Here is a 25371-nt window from a genome sequence, read left to right as displayed (position 1 = left end):
GAGTGTTAAGTGCTTGATTAATGCCCTCGGATGCTGCAGAGGTTGGACAGCAACGTCGTTTATGACCGGAATATTAATCTGACTTTGCTAATATATTTTAATACGTTTATAGGGATATAACGGAAATAATAAATGGGAACAAATTATAGATACAATTTCATTTTCATTCAAAAGTCTCCACACGTCTCCCACCAATCTCGTCTAAAATCTTTCGACATTCTCCACTTTGAGATACGGAGCCATCGCTTTCACAATATTCAATCGCACGTTGAGAAGGAAGCAAAGACGGTCGTTAGAAATCAGTGGGATATCGATACACGGCTCGCCCTGTTTAATCCAACACAATTACAGAATTGAACTCAACACATCCGTCAATAACACTGCGGCCTTAAAAATAAAAATAGAATCGGCTACGTTCCAAGCAACGTCCCTTCTTCACAGCACGTCAACATAGAGACCAAACGAGAGAGAGAGTGGGTGAGACTTGGCGCCTGCACATGAGACCACGGGGCCTGATAGAAATCCCATTTTAAATGTCTTTCGAAATGAATGTTTTGAATTAGCCTGCGCAGAGTTAGCTACCGTATTCAACAGTGGCGCACCTGTGTGTCTCACGGGCCCGACACCACCAGTTGTGAGCTTTATTAATACGAAAAAAGCCTTTAAAGTTATTGTCCACTGTGCCATTATAGCATTGCAGGGACATCACTTAAAAGCGTCATTGTGTCAGAACACCTTGGGTAAAATAACGACTGGGAAGTCCAAGTGAAGAGGGGGGAGATACATCGATTCACCGAGACGCAAGCGGCAGTGGTTCGGAATTCTTGCTTGCATCGCGCCTGCTGAGCCATGAGCCCAGCTGACAAGTAACGGAAACGTGCAGTCGCGACCGGAGAGTGCGAGCGATAAGGGGCACTAAAGTCCAATCTCTCGCGAACGTCAGCCTCCTGTGACCCCGCCACCCAATCCCACCTGCCGCCTGCACTCACCTGTCACCCCAACTCACCTGTCACCAACACTCACCTACACTCACCTGTTACCCAATCTTACCTGTCACCAACACTCACCTACACTCACCTGTCACCCCAACTCACCTGTCACCCAATCTTACCTGTCACCAACACTCACCTACACTCATCTATCACCTACACTTACCTGTCACCCTTCACCTACACCACTCCCTCTCACCTGTCACCTGCACCACCGGCCAGCACACCAACTCGTCTTCTACACCACCTCCTGCCATCTCGCAGCTCCCTGTACTGTCAGGCGACCGCGCCGTGATGCACTAGACGAGTCACCCTGACTCGCCTCGTGTCACACAGCCATCTGGGAGCAAGGCAGTCGTGGCAGCCGTGGCGCACATCTCGAGTGTGCAGGCGGTTCAACTGCACCGACCGGGGCCTACGAGGCCAGAGGGGGGCCCGGTTGCCGAATTACGCAGATCGAAGAAACATTGTGATGGGGGGGGGGGGGGGTGCCCATAGCCCATACCAAGCACGCTTGGCCACTGGATGGGCAGCGTGGCACACAGTTGTGTAAGGGGAGGGCGGCGTGTGGCAGCCCTGTGTAGGTGACAGCTTGACCCTTTATACGAGGGGTAGGGGTCAGACAAACACTCAGTGTGGAGAACACGAAACGGTCAATGTTAAGCACACGTTTAAACTGATCAATAATAATCTTAATATTGATATGTATGTGGTTCTTAAACGTCTCAGCAACTCAAAGTGCCTTATATTCCATCTCATCTCAACAGTTTTTTTTTTTATTCCAATTGGGACCTTGCCGTCGACACACAATGGCCTACATCTGGAATGCGAACCACCGTGAATCAGACGGCGTTCTGGTTCACGCCCCCCCCAACCCATCCCCCCAGCACTATGGGGCTGGGGGGGGGGTCCATGGTGGTGGTGGAGGGCGAGCGGTGGGTGGCACGACTCTCGCGAGTCCAATCTCGAGTCTCACCCCGAGTGCTCGCCGCTCTGTGTTGTTCAGAGAGCGTTTGAACGAAGTTATTTTAATGAAAATGTGTTTTTTAATCTTCATTCCAGCGAGCGGTAACAGCTGTAATGAGGCAATTTCCCTCACTCCGCGTACGCTGCCTCGCTCTCGACCGGCGGACGCGGAGAACGTCGCTGGCTGGGGCCGTCCGAATGTCGCCCACACGAGGGGTGGTCAACACTGATTGCCCCCCACCCCCCGGAGTCTCATGACGATTCCTGGAGAAACTTTGTTGAATTAGCCCCCTTCATGATTTCATACGGAAATCAAACGTTGTTATTCATTGTGCTCAGCTTGCGCAACAGGTGGTGTGAGTTGCATGGGGCTGGGTCAGGAGGAAGAGCAGCTGGCTCCTTGATTGCACTTTAACTCAGAACAACAGCCGCAAGCCCCCCCCCCCCCCTCGCTGACAACTGGTCTCCCGCATCCTGCGGTGGTAGAATGTTTTTGCGGTATGCGGTGGGGGGGAGGGCACACTTTATTTATTGTTTTGTTTAAGCGAGGTGCGAGTCGTCCGAGCCGTTACTAAATAACAATACGGACCGGGGCCTGTGGTTTAATATCGGACCTGTTTGTGTGAAAATTTCCCCATTGGGAGGGCAGTTGAGGCCACCGTTGGATGTTTTCATCTCCAGTTCTCTTTGTGTCATATCAAGAGGACAATGCGCGCCCTCCCAGAGCATTGCCGCGCGCGCTCATGCAAGGCCACGCGCTGCGGCCTCGTGTGGGCGCATCCAATGCGCGCGCGCGCTCACTCGCAATTCGCCGCGCGCGTGCGATGCTGAGCATCACGACGCTCAAGAATGTTCGTCAAACAGTGTCTCTGATTTGTATGCTGGGACTGGTTGGTGCTGCTGCTCGTCGTCGTGGTGCTGCTGCTTGTAGTATTGTGTAGTGCTGCTGCTAGTGCTGGTGGTACTGCTAGTGCTGGTGGTACTGCTAGTGGCACTGTTGCCGCTCGTGGTGGTGTTGCTGCTTGTAGTACTGCTGACACCGATGGTACTACTGATGCTAATAGTGCGCACTGCTGCTGCTATTACTGCTGATGCTATTGGTGCTGCTGCCGATACTGGTGATTATGCTGCTGGCAGTGGTGTTGCTGCTGAAACTGCTACAGCTAGTGGAGGCAGTAGTACTGCTGATGCTTGTGGTAGTGATACCGCAGCTGCTCATGGTGGTGGTGGTGGTGGTGATATTGCTCTGCTAATGGTACTGCTGCTGCAACTCGTGGTGCAGCTGCTGCTAGTGGTACTGTTGATGATGGTGCTGCTGATGCTAGAGGTGGTGCTGCTGCTGGTGAATATGCTGCTGCTCATGGTGGTGATGCTTTTGCTACTGGTGGTTGATATGACGCTCCCCTTTCGTTATTTAATACTTCTCTGTTGGCTGTCTTTCTACAAATAATCTTTGAGGATGGAAGTCAGTCGTTTGGAAACATACGGTGCTATTAAATGGCAGGCTGTCGGGGAAAAAAAAGGAAACTGATGCGGTGAAAATAATTAAGAGAGTCGCGCGCAATTAAATGTAATAATTGTGTAAAATATGGTGTAATGAGATTGAGATTTGTAAAATGTTGGAAATCGAACTCTGATACTCGTGATGGAGGAGTCTGGCTACGGATGCTCCTTGCAGCAGCAGCAGCAGCACGAGGAGCAGCAGCACGAGGAGCAGCAGCACGAGGAGCAGCAGCTGACAGCCGCCTTGAGATGCACGCTCGCCACTTGTGACGTGCGTTGTGTGTATTGTATATGATATATGTGGGCTGTACAGTATATATGTATGAAGATATATTTTTTATAGGTAGCGATGGCACAGCGGTTAGCGTGCTGTGCTACGAACCCCGGCCATCTGATTTCAATATCCGCTCCTGGCCAAAATCGGTGACGAATCACCTGGGTCGGTCCTGGCCTCCCCTTATCTACTACACCTCTACTCAGCCTTAAATGAATACCAGGTACTGTGTGCAAACATCAGCATTGGAGAGACAAAGGCGGCTGGCTGGGCGTCGCGGTGTTGAGCACCCCCTCGTGTGCCATGCCGGCCCTAAAATGTGCTCGCTGAGAGTACTTGCCCCTACATTCTGTAAAGGCTATACTGGGGATATTAGTGTATATCTAGATTATTTCTCACTGAATTCCATCTACGTGGGTGATGTTGCACCTCTCCCCACCCAGCCCGCCCTCCCGATCTTGTTGCTGTGGTGTCCACGGCGCTCACTCGCGGCTGGACTGCGCGTCCCATGTCAGTCAGGGTACAGCAGAAAATGAGCAATTTATCTCTCTCGTGCTATTCCGCTACCACCGACACCACCACCGCCCCCTTCTTCCCGATAAGTCTTCAAGGTGGTGCTCCTCCATTGGCACTTGTTACCGTTGATTGAAAGAGACTCTGCGATCGTGGTGCGGCTGTTATGTGGAGCAGACTGTAAATGTATTTTCATTCCCATTTTTACAATGCAATGCGAGATGCCTGATGAAAATCAGAGACAACCCGATCGCTTTATTTTCGGTCGGGCGACAGCTCGTTGAGATAAAAAACACCGTCTCTGTCTCTCTCGCAGGGGAGACCTGGCTGACTGATAGCCTCCTTTGTTGCGCGTTGCAACCACGCGGTTGGGAATATTAACACGATCCACAGGCGAAACAGAGAAGATCATATCGGCTCTGACGTGTTTGCAACAAACGACCCGCACCGTAGCCACAATTTACCTAACTTTGAATAAGCGTATTAAAAAAATATCTTCACATGAATGTATTTGTCACTTAGCCGATAGCAGATTGTCAAGTTTAATTATGTGGTCCGTAAGCAATGTAGTGAATTGACCAAGTTGAGCAGCGTGGTTGGCATCACGTGCCCTTGGTCAAGGATGTACATGGGGGGGGAGGGGCTGCAGTCTTCTCTGCCCCCCCCCCGCCCTCTTTGTAGCCCAGCACCTGAGTCACTTCTGCCCATGCGGTTCTGTGCAGTTACACAGCCTGCACACTGGAGCTGACCGATGCATCGCGACACAATAAGCAAATCATGCGAGTAACATTGCGGTAGCCATGATGGGTCAAGCAAGCACAACAGTGATAACAATGCTCCCATGGAAGCGAGCCTCCATGAACAGCAGCGAGTATGGGACACAGATGGAATGAGATCACTAAATATAGGATAGGGGCGGGGAGGTGGGGGCTGGGGGACACCCATGTGCACATTCTCGGTGTCAGACTCCACGAGTGGGATCGTCTTCGTTTGACTGATGTTGATGTAGAGCAACAATTATAATTTGACATCGAGGTGGTTGAACCAGATCATTGTCAGGGGTATGACGGAGTGATGAATCATTGCTGTAATGATTCCTTTTGATTCTTATTTGTGAATGTGGAACTGAGTCGTGATACGTTCCATGGTTGGTGACCGCAGTCACACACTGACCAGATATTTTACAAATTTCCCATTTGTGCATCAATATTCACATCTGCCGCCACGGTTCATGCAAATGTGGTTTAGAGCTGCTGCTTCCATACGCCTCGCGGAAGATCGACGCCTGGAAACTTCTGTGTTGGGTTTTTCAGGAGGTGTTTGGGACTTTTTATGAATTCCATTTGGCTTTCAAAACATCATAAGGGCTAAAGTTCCACTCTTGAAGTTTGAGCGCGTGGGTCGAAAAGGGGCTTGCGTGACGTCGTGCGGTTGCGACTGTAAGAGAGATCATGAAATGCTGTGCAAGCTGTCAGAAGAAGGAAGTGATGGCCTCTTGATGCTGAATTTGGGTGCGTTTCTAGCCACACCCTGGGCAGCTTCCTTTGAATTGGGGGGGGGGGGGGGAGAAACTTACAGTGGCGGTGGAGAAGGGGACTTTTGTTCATGAGAGGGGCACAATCTCACCCAGTCCTCCGCAGGGAATCACCGCTGCCTGCAAATGCAATGAGCGACGAGTTCGCTCTGACCACGAAAACACTCCACCACCACTTAACCACCCACCATCCACCACTCAACCACCCCACCACTGCACCACTCAGACACTCTCTCACTCCATCACTGACGCTTAACGCAATGCATATCCGAGGTTCTTTCGCCTTTTTATTTTTGCATATAAAAAACAAGGAATGCAAATGCAGGACAATTATTTACTTAACCGAGTTCATTTTAAACAATACCGTTACGGACTTTTAATGGAAAACTCGTGAACCAGGTTACAAGACTCATTAGGAATTATGGCAAGTTTCTACTTTTTCTGCTTTTATTGATTGTTGCGTACCCAGTACATTGTGGCAGGACAGCAGAAAGAAGAATCAGAATCTAGTTCCATAAAGTAGCTTTCCTCATATAACAAAACTGCGTTGGCATTGCAGGGTTAAATTTACCCGGCTAATTGATGGCTCACCACCAGAATGCATCATAGTTTTTGGTGGATTGGCCCTCACTAGACTGGAGCAGTGGTTCTCAACCAGAGGTACGCAGACCGCTTGGTTGAGAACCACTGGACTGGGGCTTCTCCACGCAACTGCATCAGTGGGGCGTGTGCGTCACGGGGGAAGAGGAAGGTCATATGTGCAAACCTGTATGATGGATCATATGTGCAGTTTCCTTTCTCTGCTTTTTTAAACACCAGTTTGAAACACTTGGGTCTCATCAGCAGTGTCAAATCCTGCGATGAGTGTACGGTCCTGACAGAGTCAACATCAGGCAGTGAATATCCGCTAGATGAACCTTTTCTCAGTTCGGACCTCGGTGGACAATTTAGGGTCCAGACACCTGGCTCCCCCCCTCCCCCCCCCCCTCTTGCCTTATCTAATATCTTGTTACGAGCAGCTCTTGTCCACTCCAGCAAATTGTTTCTTGCTGTGGCTGTCCTAGTTGATGACGGAGGCTGTTGTTGCTTCCGAAACGTCGTGATTGAATGTAGTTATTTTTTTTTTTCATCTACGTGACTTTAACGAAATAACCAAAGAGTACCTAATGGGGGTTGAGGCTGGGCTAAAGTCTAGTTCATATGACTCAAGGTTGCTCGACGTACTGCTAATGCTGCACCGAAAACGTTGGTTTTAAACAAAAATTTACAAAATCAATGGAAATCTTTACTTAAAGTGATGACGCCCCTCTGCCATACCTCAGCAATCCCAGCGTGCACTTTGTTACCGCCTCGATTTCGTCTTTGATGAGCCCTATTCTTAGGTTTTTTTCGGTAAAGTCACGTAGGTAAAAACATTAAAAAGTAAAATAAAATAAATGATACAGATTTCGTGGCTGTGACGGTACCACCTGAAGACGGAAGCTCGTGTTGCCTCCGAAACGTCGTGATTTTTATTTTATTTTACTTTATAATGTTTTTACCTACGTGACTTTAACGAAAAAACCTAAGAATATGAATCCTTGCAGTGACGAAAGCTTCAAATCTAGAATTTGATGAGCCCGTCAATGATGCTGGTAAATTTGGTGGTGGTGATGATGATGCCGATGATGATTGCGGCTTGGCCTCTCGATTTAACCATCTCACATTATTATATTATTATTATTTGGGATTGAAAACACGGAGCGCTCGTTATTCTCTTCTATTGGAGGCGAACGTGAACCCCTCGCGCAGCGGGACGAGGGAATGGGGTCGTTTTTCGGCGATGCGTTAAAGAACAAAACGAACCCCGCACGTGGCGACGTTTCATTTGACACCAGAGGAACGTTTTAAAAACACTGCACAGTGGCGACGGCGACACGCCCAGTCCCATCTGGTATCGGTGTCATCATCGCCGCCGAACCTGGCCAGCTCACCTGGCCGTCTCATTGTTTTGATTAAATATCCCGACTCGGCCTCCTCTCATATGAGCCCCCCCCCCCCCCTGTGCCCACCACAACCTTGCCCCATTAGGCTCTTGTGGATGCTCATCGCTCTCCGAGCTGCTCCTGCTGCTGCTGCTGCTGCAAACCCCTCTGGGAGCCCTGCGAGATTGAGAGAAATCAGCTGCAGGCAGAACTCCCTCCTACTCCTCCTCCCCGTCGCAATCACCTCTCTGCGTCACTCCCCTTGCAGGAAATAATGAAGGCAGGATGTGAATGAGTAGAACGAGTGAAGGTGGACGGTGACCAGACGCTGCTCCCCGACTCGGCAGCGCAATCCAAACACCGGAGGATTTTGCAGGCGTGGAGTGGACGTCAACTCGACAGTCCACCAGCCGCGATCGCCCCCTGATAGGAGGCCACGTGGTCACTTATGGGATTGATCGACTGAAAATAAGAATAAGAAGGTATCAAGACTGAAACAAGTTCGAGACTGAGCCGACAGTCGAGGAGTTCTGTGGCCGTCGCGAACGAGGAATGGGACCGACGCTGGCAAGGACCCAACCCCTCGGGTCTGACCTCTCGTGAGCACGTCGAGGCTTGCAACGTCGTCCGTGGTGTCGGCGGCGGCTGCGGGGCTCGGCGAAGCTCGCATCGCAGCTGGCCGGGGGGGCGCCGCTCTCGCTATGACGGGTCGCCGAGCCCGTCGCCAACGCCGGCCTGGCGCCATGGTCACCTAGAGTGGCGGATGGCGCTCGGCGGCAGTTGTTTGGCCGGCGTGGCGCGGTGAGTGGCGTGGTCGGGCATTGCGAGCCCTTTGCCGGCATCGTGGCGTTCGGCGCGGTTGTGGGGCCAGTGGAGTAGTAAGTTGTATGGTAAGCAGTGTGGGTGGCTTGGTAAGCTGCACGGAAAGCGGGTTGGTGAGCGGTACAATAGTGTGATGAGCGGCTAGTTGTGTGGCGGTAGGGCGAGCTACGCTTTTCTGAGTGGCTTGTGGCAAGTGGTGTGGTGAGTGGTGTGATCAGCAGTTGTGGTGAGTGGGAGTAGGTGAGTGGTGCAGTGAGCAGTGTGGGAGTTATGCCAAGGCCACGCCAGGCACGTGCAGTAGAGCAAGCTTTATGTCCTCTTATCCCAGAAGCCATCCTGATTCCCTCAGCCTACAACCCCCTCGCATTTATCTGATTGCTCACGTGTTGGGGTTGTTTTTTTGAAGCCCTGTTTTGACAATCTGTGATGACTCAAGAGGTGAAAGGAGCACAGCTGCGGCGATGCAAATGAAAACCCACGAACAGCCATTGCTCTCGCAGCTTCCACTGCACGCATTATAGGAAAAGGAGATTTTAAAATAATTATAAAAACTGCAAGCAAAGCAAGATTGTTTTTTAAACCTTGCTCTGGTCATGTGAGAATTTTTTTTAAATGACATGTAAATGGCAGCGAAAATATTACTTCTATTAAATCCAAACATTACGACTTAACAGGATCTGCCCACTGACTACTACAGATTAGCACGGATGGCTACATACGGTCCGAAAGAAGTTCAACATATATAAATGCAAGTTAATAATTGATTTAGGAATGATATTTTTGGCTGGGAACTGGTGGAAGAAATTCAAAAGGCTGCCAGGCATCGCATCTTTCTGGTTATGCACATTGGAGGCCTCTGTCGCCGTTCTGCCACTGACGAGCTGTGGATGTGAAACTTGACTTTGCTGGATAAGCAGTATACGAACTTAGCTCGGTGGAGAAAAAAGTTTAGATTTTTGTAACAAAAAGATTACTCACCCTTACTTGACAGGGCAATAATAATAGTATTATGTTTTTTCGAAACGTTCTTGAAAAGTTGCTTGATGGTGGCGTTGTCGGTGGATTGATTTGTCGCCGTTGTCCCACTATGCTGCAACAGCATGGATGCTAATCATAAGGTGGCTGAAATTGGAAATGCAGCAAATACAAATTGCCCACAAACGTGGATTGGTTCGATCACAGGTTATTACATATTGTGAAATAATAACTGTCATTATTATCGCAGTCGGAATTGTGAGTCTGTTCATTTGGGGGTGGGGGGCGAACAAACAACCCAAAACACTGGCTGCTCCCATGCGATTCTAAATCTATAAAAGTGAGGAGTAAGGAAATGCGCTGTCTCTAGCACAGTGGTGTGAAGAGCGATCTTCCCCTTCAAGGTGTCTCATCTCCATCCCGCGTACGCACGCTTGGAAAACCCATAAAAGCAAACCTTCAGAAATTTCTCAACTTTTTTTTTGTCTCGGTTGCGATAGCCATCATTATCACCTGGGTCATAACTACGAACCTATTACCAGCGTCCCAGACGGATTGAACGGGCAGCCTCATGGCGGCCACGATGGTGCCGTCGCCGGTCAGCCCGTGGCTGTGCCGCGGGCCAGACCTCCGGCGCATGGTCGCGCTGCTCCTCGTGTTCAGCGTGCTCTCGCTGGCGCTGCTGGCGTACTACGTGTCGAGCGGCGGCAAGGCGACGCCCGTGTCGCCCAGCCCGCCGGCGCTTCGCCAAGTGGCCGCTCGCGGCTCCCCGGTGGCGCCGGGGGCCGGCGGGGACGAGTGGGCGACCGCGGCGCGCAGCGCTGACGCCTGGGGGAGGATGGAGTTGCGGCCGTTGAGGCCCTGCCTGGTCGCCACGTCCGCGGAGCAAGAGGACGACGACGAGGAGGAGGAGGAGCGGGAAAGAGGGGGGCAGGAGCAGGAGAAAGACGGGGACCCGGACGTGGAAAGCGTCACGGCGAAGCACGCGGGAGATGGGGAAAAGAAGGGAGAGGGGAGCAGGGAGAGCAGAGCGCGGACGGAGGGCAGAGATGGGGACGAGGTGAGGAGGCACCCGAGAGATGGGGAGAACAGCGCGGAGCAGAGGGAGGCGTACCGGGTGGTGACGGGCAAGGCGAAGCTGCGGGGGAGAAGCCCAAGCCTCCCGACTCCCTCCCAGGTCCCCGAGCGGCCCGCTGTGCCAAGGGGAGTGCAGCATCACCCGGCTGGGCCATCTCCACTGCAGCTGCAGCAGGTACCAGGGGCTGCCACTGCTTTTTGTTTCTAATTCTCAAATAATTGTAGCGGAGCAGTTGATCCTGTGAAACTAGTGACCTAAGTTGGAATCCTGGCCCTTGTTTACTCCAATGGTGAGTGCTTTATTGAAACTGCACTGAACACCGTGGTGGAGTATGTTGAAGCAACGCCCCATCGCCGGCACGGAATGGAGAACGATTCAGCATAGGGATGCACGTTTTTTATCTAGTACATTATAATTGATCTGCATGACTGCGATGTTAAAGTCAAGTGCAATATAATGCCCTTTATCCAGGAAAGTTCCACTCTCAAGACAGTCTTTCAAGAGGGTCCTGTCATGGGATGTTTGGCCAATTCCATTTATGATAGTTTGGCATGTGGGAGAGGAAACCTACTATGCATACAAGGGGTTAAACGCAAAGCTCTGCACAGATAGATTAAATAATCCATTGCTGTCTTTTGGCTACCTTGATAAGTTTTCATCCTGCTTTCATGATGAGGTCCAGTTCTGATCACCATAATTTAAGTTGAAATAATCGCTCATCATGAGAGATGGTACATTAACTTGCGATTATTTATTTCATGATTACCGAGGCAGCGTTAAAACTCCCATGCTGCCATCACAAGGTCCGTGAATGTGGTCCATGTATCCGGAAACTCTTCGTAACTAAATCAGCTGGAATGCACCCAATCTCCTCAGACATAGGAAGTTAAGTGGATTTCAGCCTGATTGATGTTTGGATGGGTAGTCACTCATGAATTGGGCAAGGAGCGCCCGCTAAAGTTCTCCCCGGCTTTGCGATCCGCGTGGAGCCGTGTTCGGGCTGCGGCTGAGCGGGCTGTGCCGTGCGGTGCAGGACGGCGCGGTGTGGCGCACAGAGCCCGTTGTGCTGCTCTTCCTGGAGAGCCACTACTCGCCCGCCGGGCAGGAGATCGTCGCCGTGCTGGAGGCCGGACGCTTCCGCTACCAGGCTGAGACAGCGGCCACGGGCCTCAAGGTGAGGGGCGGCTGGCATCGCTGAGGCTGCAGGGGCTCCGTCGTGGAGGTCGCAAATTACTCGGTGACTCGTAGAACGACGAACCGGGTGGACATTCTGTGATAAATACAGGGCCTTGCTCTTGTCCACATCCTTTGTCTCAAGGGTTGCCACCTATCCTGGCATTCCCAGGACCATGAGCAATGTGTGCAGGTCAGAAACAGCAAAACAGCAACTCGCCTTAAGTGAGAACATGATGCAACTAACAATCCGTAAAAACTACGTTGAAAATCTACAAAAACTAATTCCAAACCCGGTCTGCAATGACTGTATCGTCCTGATCTTCTTGGTTCTTTCGGTAAAGTCACGTAGAAGGGAAGTAATAAAATAATAAAAATAAAACAGACTTTGTCGCCTCGACGGACCTGGTTTTCACCTGAGGACGGCTGCTTGCGTTGTGGCCGAAACGTCGTGAGAATAATTTTATTATGTTTTATTTTTATTATTTTATTACTTCCCTTCTACGTGACTTTACCGAAAGAACCAAGAAGATGAATCCCTGCAGTCACGAAAGCTTTAAATCGAAATTTGTATCGTCCTGCTTTCTGTGGTAACTGTTCTTGGAAATGTGATTATTTCCATAAAATCGAAGGATTTGGTTTGTGTCACTTGCGTTACTGTAGTAATAACAATAATGTCGTGTTTGTTTGTCCCTGGTTCCTTAGAAGTGGCAACTCTCACCAGGGCACTGCTGCCAGGGAGATTTTTGTTTTTGCGTAGAAAATATGCGGGCACGGCTTAATTTATCATTCAATATTTTGTTGCTGGTAGACTGGATCAGGCACCTGAGTAGTCACCATGGGGAGCCCATTGAATTAACCACAAGCGCTCGGAGACGAACACCGAAGGATGATCGACTCAGAGACCGGCCGTGTAGGCCACACAAAGCGTGGACTCAAAGCCAATAATTAACTGACGAGAGTGGGGGAGAGGAGGGTGTGAGAGGGGGGACAAGGTGGGAGGGGTGGGGGGACCTCGAGCGGGGAACTGAGTTGTGGCAGTGAGAGTGTCCGCCGTGCTGGATGTGACCCCTGACCCGCCGGGCCACTCGGCGTGCGTGTGAAGGGCGACCTGCCGACGCTCACGAGGAGGGACGGTGCCGGGCGCTTTGCGGCTGTCGTGTTTGAGAACGTGCACCGCTACGCCGCCATGGACGCGTGGAACCGTGAGCTGCTCGACCGCTACTGCCTCGAATTCGCCGTCGGCATCGTAGCCTTCCTCAGGGTGAGCGACGGCCGCCTGCTCGCACCCCCTACGAACCCGGCCACCCAACTGACTTCTCGCTCGCATATTTGAATTGGTCCTGGATCTCCCCTTGGTCGACTCGGCCTTCAACGACTACCTAGTACAGTGTTTAAACGTCAGCACTCACTCGTGTTTGCCGTGCTGCTCGCTAACGGCACTTGCCCCAACATTCGGTTAAAAGCACTACAGTGGACTCTTGCGTTTGTGTGAATACGTGCACGCACGCACGCGTGTACGACACACACGTACCTATGCATGTACATGCAAACAAGTATCTGCATACAAATACATACACACGTACATATGCCTACACAGGCTGTTGGGCAAGTGCTGTTAATGAGCACCTATGAAGGCCATCACGGTGCACGAGGGGGAGGTGGAGTCAGCATTGTGTCCAGGCCTCCTTCAATGTTGCTTACACATTACACTAGGCACTAGTTTAAGGCTGAGTAGACCTGTATAGGGGGAAGCCCAGAACCGGTTCAGAGCATCATCAATGATGTTAGCGGTGAGAGGAAATCGAATTCGGGCCATGGGGCTCGTAGAGCAGTGTGCTAACCCATGCATAGATGTAACAAACATTAAAGAAAGATTCCCCGTGTAGCCTTTACCTGACCATTGAGGCAAGTGTGCTGTTGGCGAGCACCCATCACAGATGTGAGGCGGTTAGGGCTAGCCCTATTTGCCCAAGCCACGGCCGCCCGTGCGCACCATCCAGTCGGATAAATGATTGTGGTTGGAGGACAGCGCTCACAGGGTCGGCCGTGACGTGTGACCTACGGGACGGCGGGCTGATGCCTCTCGCGGGATTTAAGCGCGATGACAGATCTGCCCTCGTGGCTCTCCGTGAAGGTGAAGAGGCAACGGCGTCGAACAATCTGCGCGCAAGAAGCTCTTCTGCCCCGCGGGTTGCATTGCCACATTTGCACTCCTGTGGCTTGTCTTTAACATATCTCGAATGCATCTCTACGTGTCTCTGTGTATCTTTATGGGTCTCCATGTATCTCTACATGTCTCTATGTATCTCTATGTGTCTCTACGTGTCTGTGTGCATCTTTATGGGTCTCTATGTATGTCTATGTGTCTCTATGCATCTTTATGGGTATATATGTATCTCTGCATGTCTCTATGTATCTATATGTATCTCTATGTGTCAATGTGTATCTTTATGGGTCTCTATATGTCTCTGTGGGTTTACTGTATGATTCATAGTTTGCGTTGCATAGCCAGATTTGCAATACTTTGGCTTGTCTTTAATGTATTTCTATGGATCTCTATGTGTCTATATGCACATCTATGTGTATCTATGTGTCTCTTTGTATTGTTATGAGTCCTTATGTGTATCTTTGTGTGTCTATGGGTTTACTATATTTATTCCATATATACGCGATCTAACCCAAAAAACTTGCATTATGGATAATATTGGTCACAAAAGCCGACGTGTTAAACATATATTCCATAGTTTGGGCTTCGCATGCACAATCGGACGATTCTGGCTTGTCTATTAAATTTTCCATTTATGAAGGAGATGCGTGTATTGATGCTCCGGTGCGGTTGATGGTTTCACGACTGTGTTCATCGAATGTCAAAGGAAGGTGGTGTGATGTTTGAGACTAAAAAGGAGGTTTTTACTCTGGCCAAGTAACCCAAACTCTGGATCATCCAGTAAACCACTGTGAAGCCCTCTCGTGGCGAGCAGACACCGACATCGGCATTTCGCCATATGCAGCAATAGAATGCTCCCTGTGGTGATTGTGTGTTATTAAAGGAAGCCACCATCCAAAAATCAATCAGCTCAAATCCAGCAAATAATTTGGTGCTGCTGCTGCTTTTAGCCAGTGGTGCAAAAACACAACTTAGCAAAATAACACAACGCGTTTGTCAATAACACTGCGGCCGTGAAAAGAAACGTATATCATAGGTGACTTTTCTGGTAGTGGCCCTTCCTCGCAGCGTGTAGATAAAGAGGCTGGAGAGATCGAGTCGATCGCAGCTGGAGAGGGTGCTTGTTACACAATGGGGACTGCTACGATTTACATGAATACAATGTTTAGAACTGAACAGTTTGTAGACTGGTGTACGGCTACTTATTTTCCTAATCAGTTATGCACCTCGGCTGTGCGTCTAAGGGGGCCCAACACCAGCAGTTTCAAACTTGATTCATGAGAAAAAAAGCCTTTAGAGACACACCCGAGAATACATTTCAACAGCAGACTCATCATCACAATTGTCAAAATCATTGCCAGCAGCAACATCAACAGAAGTACTACATGAGAATCATCAGTAGCATTCATAAACAATAAGCTGCAGCTGCAGCAAAAGGTAGCAGCAGAATTAGTTTAAACAGCAGAAGTATTTGCATCATAATAATATCAATAATCATCAACAGCATCACTCATCATCCCAATCATCATCTTAATCATCATCACCTCAATAATAAGCATCATCAGCAGGAGCATCAGACTGATCTTTAGCAGCATCATAACAATTATCAGCATCATTTTCATAACGAGCATCATCATCAGCAGTGCGTGCTACGAGTTGCAGCCACGGTAGGATAGTGCTTGGCGAGGCGGAATCATCTCACGCCCAGCGGTGCAGCCATTACAGTCACTTAACCCCACGGAGAGGGAGGCCGCTGCATCGCGCCACGCGGCCACCAGAGTGACAGGACCAATGCGCAGCCATTCGGACCAATTTACTTGGCAACTGCTTTGTAGTGGGCGGGAGGCTCACTTACAGAAAGAAGAATCCACGTACGCGCCACTTTGATTAAAAATGTGGCGTTCGGTGCCCGGCGGCTCAGCAAGATTAGCGTCTTTCTTTGCCGCTGTTTGTCGCCGTTGTTGTTGTTTTGTGTGAAGTCGCGAATAACGCGTGGCGAAGTGGGGTTGTCGGTTCGTCGGGAGAGACGAGGAGAAAAGAAAGTAATCAGGGCCGCAAAATAGGAGCGACAGAAAACAAACGTGGAGGAGGAGGAAGCCATCGAATCGGGTGGCTGCGGCGGGCCTAACGGTACCGGGAGTGGAGCGATGGAGTGAGCCAATTAATGCGCCAGGACTCTGTCAGTGGCCTGACGAGCAATTACTTCCCCGTGGCTTGGAAGACACCTTCAGCAAGCCGGCCAATTAAAGCCGCGTTCACACACAAAAAGCCTCTTGCCGGTCTCAAGGATGGATGCATGGTCCTGTTGCTACCACTGTACTGCGTTAGCAACAACAACAACAATTATGTCCGCGTCTGTTTATATCTACAGACACGCGGGCAGTAATATTGGGGTCTGTGCTCAACAAGCAGACGATATGAACTCGAGTGTTTAGTGGTTATCGTTTGCGTGTCACATTGTGAGTGTTGTTGTTGTTTTATGCCGTGTGTCTGCACGTGTCAGATTGTGGTCTGGGGTATGGAGACCGAGCGGATTCATTTATTTAAATAATTTTTTTGCGATTATTTTTTCTTTTTGTGTGTATTTTTTCTCGTTATTTATGTATTCCTTTTTTATTTTATTTTAAGTTCCAAGAGGAAGCTGGACGTGTCTTTGTCCCTGATGGAGGTCTGAATAGTGGTGTAGCGTGGTTGGGATGAGCCCTTGTGTAGGGAATAAAATTGGCCTCCCCTATCCAATTCACTCCTCCCAAATGCCCACACATTCATAGCCCAGTGGCTGGATCCTTTCGGCCCGTGGATCCTGGTGCAGTTGCCCTGCCTGCACACAAGGGATGAACGATGAATAGATTTCAAATCGAAATCGCAATTTGAAACAATGCGATTAGTAAATCGCAAAGGCTGCGATTTTTTGCAATTTGATAAGTCCTATTACTTTATTTTTGGAATTGTTTAGTTTGTTATTATTATTTTATTTATTTAACTTAACAATTGTTTTATGTTCGATTGTTCTATTTCAATTACAACATTTTAATAAATACATGTCGGAAGCAATTAATATCTTTTAAGTTCTCATCCTTGCATTAGAATATATAGAGCAGTTCATATTTTGATGGTATCATGTGGTAATGCTCCATCACATGTTTTAAATCTATTACACAGTGAATGTTGAACTGAAGCTTGACTTAAAAAAATGTAATCGCAAATCAAATTGCAATATCTGTCAGAAAAATCGCAATTAGATATTTTCCCCAAATCGTTCAGCCCTACTGCACACTCGATAACTACGCAACTGGTCCCAAAATTCTGGTGAATATCACACTGGGACTGAAACCGGTGGGATATTAGACTGCATCATCCTCCTTGTCCATTTCAGGTCAGAACTTTTATTTGCAGAATGCTTTCCATTAATGAATCATCGTCTAGTCACTTAGTGTGTCATCAACAGTGATCGATCTTTGGGAGGACTGGCTCCCTGCATAGAAATATGGACATTCCACTATTGCCTCAGCGTTGCCAACATAGATGACGATATGCACATGCAGCTCTGGAGATTTGTGGCTCAGTGGTTCGCTCACTGCGCTATGAACCCAGAAACATGAATTCTATCCTCGACCACAGCTCTCATCAGTGGCAAGTGATATCTGAACCGGTCCAGCATTGTTCCCTCTAGCAACTGACTCTGAACCATAGTGAAGCAACCCCCACAGCATGGGAGAAGGCCCTCTTTCAGCAAATGTCTGGACTGTGAATCATTGTCATTATGTCGTGCTCAAAACCTTCATACAGCCTTACCAGGCTGTTGGTGAAAGTGCTGTTAGCAAGCACCTGTAATAAGACTCTTTGAGACGACTTCTGGAATCCGTCTTTTATTCACTTTGGGTTACATCTACTTCACGCTGCTGATAGACAACGTGAAGGGACAGATAGACCGAGAGAGACGCACTGACACGTGGCAACTCGGAGCCCCACTCTCGCGTGGCTCCTTCCTCCGTTGGTTCCCGTTCTGACCACGTGTCGTTCCTCTCTACCCCTATTTAATCCCCGGGTCACGTGGTACGCTTCAGCCAATCCTCGTTAGCCTGCATCGAATCTTCCAAGCTCCCTCGTCAGCTCCCGGGACCACGCCCCTGACTCATCTCCCCATTGGCTGAGGCCAAAGCCAGCAGAACCAATCCTTATAGCTGTCACCCTTCCATCACGTCAGGGCCATGCCCCCAGGCTTCCCCCCATTGGCTGTAAACCAGGACCGGCAGAGCCAATCACCATGACAAGGTGTGGTATGCCAGTGAGCCGGATATATTCTCATATTACACACCCATAAAGGCTGGCACGGCAAACAAGGGGGTGGGTGGCCAACACCACGCCTGGCCGCCTTTGTCTTCCCAATGCTGATGTTTACACAATGCACCAGGTACTCATTTAAGGCTGATTCCACTTAGGAGAGGCCCAAGACTTATTCAAATATTCACCGCAGTTATTTGTCACGAGTGGGCATCGAACTTGGGTCGCCGGGTTCGTATCGCATGCAGTGCGCTAACCACTGCACTACTGCTCCGATACACACACCAACACTTGTGCATCAGAGAGTGCGCGTGCCGGTGTGTTAAGGAATATCGACGTCTATTACTCAGCGCACTCGGAGCCCGACCAACACTGAACGCACAGCCGTCCTCAGCACCGCCCAACCACTTTCGCACGGGATAATTATTTTCTCACGGTTCTTTGGGCAGTGGGCGAGGGTTGAGCGAGCGTTTGATCGAGCTCAAACAAGTTTAGTGAAGAGAGCAAAGTTATTACTATTCAAAGGTTTTTTTCTAGCGGCGTCCGATCAGATGTTCTTCGGTGCCATGTGAACACCGGTAAAGTCCAATTAACTTGCCGGCCGTCGAGATCCGGCCCACGCATCGTTTACAATACGGTAATCTTCTCGCAGTGGGAGACTTTTTCTTCGGCTCGGCTTGAATATGAAGTGGTGTTAATGTTGTTCAGGGTTTGTCCCCCCGCCACTACAGCACTCGCACTCAGCAAGGCGTTCGCAAGCGGAACACAGCTTGCATCGCAATAACAGACAACTCCCCTGAGGAGTCGCAGAGCCACCGCCAGCAGAGCTGAGTGCTGGCGGTTGCTCTTTCTTAACCTTCGCCGCTCTATTTTTCTTATCTGTCACCCACTGAAGACGGAGTTGAGAATAAAATCCTTCAGTGAGCTCCTGCTCCCACAACAGGAAAAAATATAACAAAAACTCTAAGTACTGGCTTCCATGCAAGGGGTCTTGTGTGAGTATGGGTCTTGTGTTCTGTGGCAAAGGGTTACAGAAGATAAACTCCCTCTCCCCCCGCCATCCCAAAAAGCGTTTATTGTGATGATATTCATTTATTTATGGTATTTACAGAGGAGCGAAAGAAAAGGTTGGGCGAGATTAAAGCTTTTCATGTGTGCCTGGAGATTTGAGCCGCAGCAATAGGAGACGCAAACGGCTCCTTCATCGCGGCTCCGCTCTTGATTCCGCTCCGCCGCTGCAGCTCCGCGCGTCTCGCCCCCACGGCCAGGGACTGTGCTCGCATCCCAATGAGCCCCCCCACCCACCCACCCCACCCACCCCACCCCACCCACCCATCCCACCCCACCCACCCATCCCATCCACCCCACCCATCCCACCCCACCCATCCCACCCCACCCACCCCACCCATCCCACCCCACCCACCCACCCATCCCACCCCACCCACCCCACCCACCCACCCCACCCATCCACCCCACCCACCCCACCCATCCCACCCCACCCACCCATCCCACCCCACCCACCCCACCCACCCACCCCACCCATCCACCCCACCCACCCCACCCATCCCACCCCACCCACCCATCCCACCCCACCCACCCATCCCACCCCACCCCACCCACCCATCCCACCCACCCCACCCACCCCACCCATCCACCCCACCCACCCCACCCACCCCACCCCACCCATCCCACCCCACCCATCCACCCCACCCATCCCACCCCACCCATCCACCCCATCCACCCACCCCACCCATCCACCCCATCCACCCACCCAACCACCCACCCACCCCACCCCACAATCTTCTGAGGGAGAAATTTCGGCGACCGCGATGACACAAACACATTGGCTCCGTTCACACGCCATCACCACTCAGACAGGGCGATGATATCGGCTAAGAAGGTCTTTTGAAAAACGAAATATGAATACGCATTTCGACGTGTTTTTTTACGTGGTTTATTTAGGACAACGCTGCCTCGTGAGGATGTAAATGCATGGGAGGGCTGGACGTAGATTAAAACAATTTGCCTTTTCTGCTTCTGTGGCCTCTAAATCGAAATACTGTAAACTAAACGATGAGAAATTTAGGAAAGCGGAGGGGGAAAAGCTACCCACGTCGTTGATGGCCCTTGGGCTACACCCATTTTACACCTTGAAAACAGTCGGCTTTTAGCAGCTGCCCCCCTCTGTTTTCCCCTGATGACGATCACTTGTGTTGTGATCTAAACGTCGTAGTTTTTTGTTTAATTTATTTTTATTCATTTAAACCTATCTACGTGACTTTCCTGAAAGACCCAAAGAATATGAATTTGTGTAGTCACGAAAGCTTTACTCAAGATTTGTGATTGCATACTCGGCATCATCATCGTCACTGTGGCCGTGGCTTGTAGGGGGTTTCTCGCCTTTTTAACTGACGAATCGTCCTAGCGCTAATCTTCAGCACGATCCAGCGTTCATCACTGGTCCTGGGCCTCCTCTATGTTGACTCAAATGAGGACCTGGTGCAGTGTGTAAACATCGCCACTGGGAGACAAAGGCGGCTGGGCATGATGCCGGCCACCCACCCCCTCGTGTTCTCCATGGCAGCCTTAATAGGAGCTCGCTTACAGCACTTGCCCACAAAGTCCACGAGGGAGATATTTGTCTTTGCAGGCTGGGGAGGGCGGCACTTCCGGGCTGCAGCAGCTCAAGGGCTTCCCCCTGCTGCTCCGAGCCGGCGCCTCGCTGCGCGATGGCGTCGTGAGTGTCGACGCTCCGCTGCTGAGGCTGGCGCGGGGCGGCGCCGCCGAGAGGGGAGCGCTCCCCGGGGCCGACTGGAGCCTGTTCTACCCCCAGCCTGGGAGCGCGGCCGGCAACTCGAGCGCCGCGTTCCGGCCGCTGCTGCTCGCGCACAGCAACAGAGGTGGGGGGGGGACGATGTCGATGATGATGATAAAGATGATGATTTTGGTACTTTTGTAATGGCGATGAAATTGGTGCTGATGGTTGTTGTTATAGGGTAGTGGTTCTCATATTGATTCTCATATCGACGACGAGGATCAAGACAGCTTTTAATACGATGAGAAGATGATGACGACGATAAAGAAATATATATATTTGATGTCGCCATCTCGATGACAACATTGATAATGACTATGATGACACATCGCCAAGCTCGTCTCACCATGACAGCACCACCTGTAACCCCCCCGCCCCCTACCGTGTCGCCCTCTCCGTCAGACGCACGAAACCCAGACGGTGCCAGTGAGGATGGCACCGGGAGGCACGCGGCCGCCGTCTACGGCACCGGCACAGCTGACGACGGCGCCGTGCGCCGCGTCTTCTTCGGGAACGGCGTCTCCTTCTGGCTGCACAAGCTGCTCTTCCTGGACGCACTGGCGTGGTGCTCACCAGGGCCGGCGGCCTCCGGCGGTGCCACGGCGCGGACGGCGCGACGCCTTGCGCTCCCGCTCGACCGCTACATCCTCGTGGACGTGGACGACATCTTCGTCGGGAAGGAGGGGACTCGCATGACGCCCGCCGACGTGGAGGTACGGGTGGCGGTGGCAGCGGTGGTGGTGGCGGCGACGGCGGCGGGGGTGGTAGCGGTGGTGGTGGTCCGCCCATCCTATGGCCGGGGTCCTATGAACATCCAACTCCCCTGAACTTGGCAAAATATTCACCATTGCCAGGCATCGATTCACCAGATCCTCATCGCTCACCAGTTGTTACACTATGGTAGGCAACCGGTTCTATGACACTCAAACAACACCTGCTTGACCATCATCAGTGTTCCACCAATCACCAGCCATCAACGATCCTGATTCTTCTCGCCAGTTTATCCAACAAGGTGGGGAGCCCGCTGAGAGTCGTGGCTTCTGCACATCACACACACGCCCCATCCCAGCGGCACACGCTGCTTATCCTGCGCCTAGTTTGAGCTCACGTCACACACCGGGCTATGACCACAAATAGTCGTGGGTGTCGGGGACCAAAAAGCCAACATTTTGGGTCAAAGGAAGGCATTTGTTTTCGTACTATTGTACATTCACGGTCACAATTTACATATATGCTTCCACATGAGACCTCGTTAATTGAATGTGGTGCATTGGTCTTGAAGAAATATACATACACACAAAGATGAATACATACAGATTGGCTGGTATTATTATTGAGATACTAATTTGGCTCTTTGTGATTGACCACACACAGAAGTTTGTAGATTTTTGCAAATCACAGTCGCGATTTGATTCAAGAGTTGATTTTAAGTGGCCTAGATTTTTCTACCCATCCGTTTGTATTGTTCTCATCTCTTTCCGTCATCTTGGAAGAGCGTTGTCCTGTCCGCTAATGCGAGTGCACAGCTAGCAGTGCCGTTCGCTAATGCGGCAAAAACCGTAAATTATCGACTCTCACGCGCACGAGTGAATGTGAGTACCGTTGAGTGCAAGAATCAATCCAAGTCAATTAATTCATGCATCGTCAGGTGTCGAGTAGTAAAGAAATTTATCTATCCTGGAAAAGCCTCCGCTGAGTGTATAAAAATAAAAGACATCATTTGCTGATACAGCTGCTGTGTTGGTTGCGGTGCACAAGCAACTCTGTCTTAAAATTAGTATAAAATAGGCAATGTGTTGGGCAATGGCCCACCTTTATAGGCCTCTTTATCAGGAGAGTTCTGCTCTGCGATGTCTGGCCACTTCCATTATTGAGTGGTGCGTCTGAGTAAACTGGATTACCGGAAAAAAGAAAACCCAGCATGAGGGGCATAACGCTAAAGCCTGCCACAGATGGGTGCCACAAGCCCACGTGCTGTCCTGCCATCTCCTGGCCTCTCACAGCCCAGCGAGTTTGGAAGTTACGTAAATATCTACTCGATTCACCAACCCCTTGCCTCCAATGCTCTGTATCACAAGTGTGACCCACCGCGCCAACATGTCGTATTTCGGGCAACGGCAGTGAATGTGGTCGCCGTGAAGGTGGTTGATGGTGGCGATGGCGTCGGTGGCAGGGTTTATTATTTATGGGCAAGTTGGTGAGTAGTCATTGAATACCGCACCATTTATTGTGATGACCCCTTGACCTTGATCGATGAGAATCTGGCCGGGAGGCTCTGGCTTGAGAACATTCCACTCGCAAACAGAAGGTCAAGAGTTTAACTCCCGGTTGGGGAGGTCTGGGGGGCTGGGTGGGAGAGAAGGGGGAGGGGGGGTAGCTGAGTGCATCTCCCTCCAGGGTCAATAAAATGAATACCACTTTTGTGGTGTCCTGTGGTTCGACTCCTTCTCACCATAAGAATGTGGAATTGAATTTTCGCCATTAGCTAAGGGCTGCCAACAGAGATTAGTGCTTCTACATTCTTGGTGAATTACAGATACACTTGAATGAAAAATATAACCAAAGGCACAGAGTTATCAGTAGAGGATCCTTTCAAAAAGAAAGCTTCACTGACAAAATGTTTTTTGTTTTGTAAGGAATAATAATGACACTGCAACAGAGAGTAATATCTGTTGTTTTTTACGAATCGACAAAAGTCAATGTGATTCCCTGCTCAATTGCGCATTGCAGAATTGGTTACTCATCTCCTGTGTACAGCTTTGAGGCAGTGGTCGGAAATTCCATATTCCTGTGGCAGGGGAGAGTCTTTTCAAAGGCCAAGCACTTTTGACTTCCCCACAAGGCGGTACTCATTGATCTCCAAAGGGATGATGGGCCGAGTCCATCCCCACCCAGGATTTGAACTCTGAACCTTTCGTTTTCGAGGCGGTTCTCACTCTACCGCTCATCTGCCGAATAGAGCACTGCATCAATACTCCAGTGAGGGCCCGTAAATCTCTGCTTGTCAAATTCCAGGGAACTGATTGTAGTCAGGAGTTTCCATGAGACAAATGAGGTCACCGTTATTGTTTGTTCCATAAATATAAAATGCGGTCATTTCCACAGGAGACCTGTATAGGGGGCGTGCAATGACACTGATAATCAAAGGGGCTGCATTTAAGCCGCGGAAAATCTTTTTATTTTTTTCTCCAGAGCACTTGAAGCTGCAAAAGATGGCTTCTGTGCATTCGTATAATTCCCCTCCGCCTTCGATCATTGTGATTCAGCAGGGCTCCACTCTCTACCGCTTAAATGCGAAATTAGTCGGGGAAAAGTGCCTCTTTCGGAGGAGCAATTTTAAGGTGCATAAATGTGGGAAGAGTGCATTTATATGAGAGGGGTGGGGGAGGGTGGTGAGATGGGTGGGTGAGGAAAGAAATGCTGTCAGGTGGAGTTGTAATAATACTTGCTTTTGAGGAAGTCCAATTTACAGTGCAATAAAAGAGGGCTCGCGCCTCAACAAAGTACCTCCTTAATTTGGCTCAGACTGCAGCTTAGTGTCCGTGGGATAATAGCGCTGACGCTTTACTGCCCAGCACTGCACGGCGCTCCAGCCATCGTGGCTCTCGCAAAACCCCGCCAATGCCATTTGTGCGCTGATCTCACCGCATTTGATGGGCGGTCACTTTCGTTGCACTTTGGTCTTACTTTTTTTGTTACATTTCTTCTTTCACTTACCTATTGCAAATTCAAAGGTCGCCGGTTCGAGTCGATCCTCCCACGTGGCGTTTGAAACACTGCCCCCCCCCCGCCACTGCTGACCTGCCTATCGGCAGATTGCTCTTGTGTTTGGGTACGCCCACGTCACCTGACATCTGGCCGCTCCGCGTGGAAGAGTAGGCCAGGGAACATCATGGCTGTACCTTTTCTGGACATATGGTGCACTGATTGAGGTGTTGTTGGAGAAAATTTCTAAATCAAACTTTTGGTGAAATGTGCTACTGGCCCATCAGCATTTGTTGCTTGATTTTGTGCAAAAATGTCTGAGAGCCATTAAATTATGCCTGACCCGACAACAGCGCACGGCAAATAGAACCATCTGGCTGCGTTATCAATTGCCTCCTCTGCCCACTCGAACACAGCAACGTCTGTGTTCGGTGTGGACGGCGGGTGGCACAGGGTGGGTGGAGAGACAAATACTCCCCACCACTCCCACACGGCACTCCTGTAAGGAAGAAGTGCAGCCCTTGCAATTGATTCCTCGCGCCACTGCTGGAGGAATGGCCAGCGCTAGAGGGAGCCCTAAATTGCTCTTAGAGAAGGTGTTTTGGC

General features: G+C 50.3%; 1 protein-coding gene across 8 annotated transcripts in view; it reads left to right on the top strand.

Annotated features, from left to right (window-relative positions):
• Window positions 1-25371, top strand: part of LOC133350503 (bifunctional heparan sulfate N-deacetylase/N-sulfotransferase 2-like) — a 168883-nt gene that overhangs the window by 78878 nt on the left and 64634 nt on the right. For 5 of the 8 annotated variants that reach the window (XM_061564845.1, XM_061564850.1, XM_061564842.1 and 2 more), the window contains 5 exons: window positions 7850-10792; window positions 11652-11792; window positions 12897-13055; window positions 20896-21145; window positions 21463-21773. In XM_061564845.1, the coding sequence (XP_061420829.1) occupies window positions 10112-10792; window positions 11652-11792; window positions 12897-13055; window positions 20896-21145; window positions 21463-21773 (1542 nt within the window). In that variant the 5' untranslated portion in view covers window positions 7850-10111. Of the gene's footprint in view, window positions 1-3677; window positions 3730-7849; window positions 10793-11651; window positions 11793-12896; window positions 13056-20895; window positions 21146-21462; window positions 21774-25371 lie in introns of those variants that run through there. The other 3 variants (XM_061564848.1, XM_061564844.1, XM_061564849.1) reach the window with 3 other exon arrangements.

This window comes from Lethenteron reissneri, chromosome 34 (genome assembly GCF_015708825.2).
Source record: "Lethenteron reissneri isolate LAM-NWPU_2019-01 chromosome 34, ASM1570882v1, whole genome shotgun sequence".
NCBI lineage: Eukaryota > Metazoa > Chordata > Hyperoartia > Petromyzontiformes > Petromyzontidae > Lethenteron > Lethenteron reissneri.
This window is presented reverse-complemented; position numbering and strand designations above follow the sequence as displayed.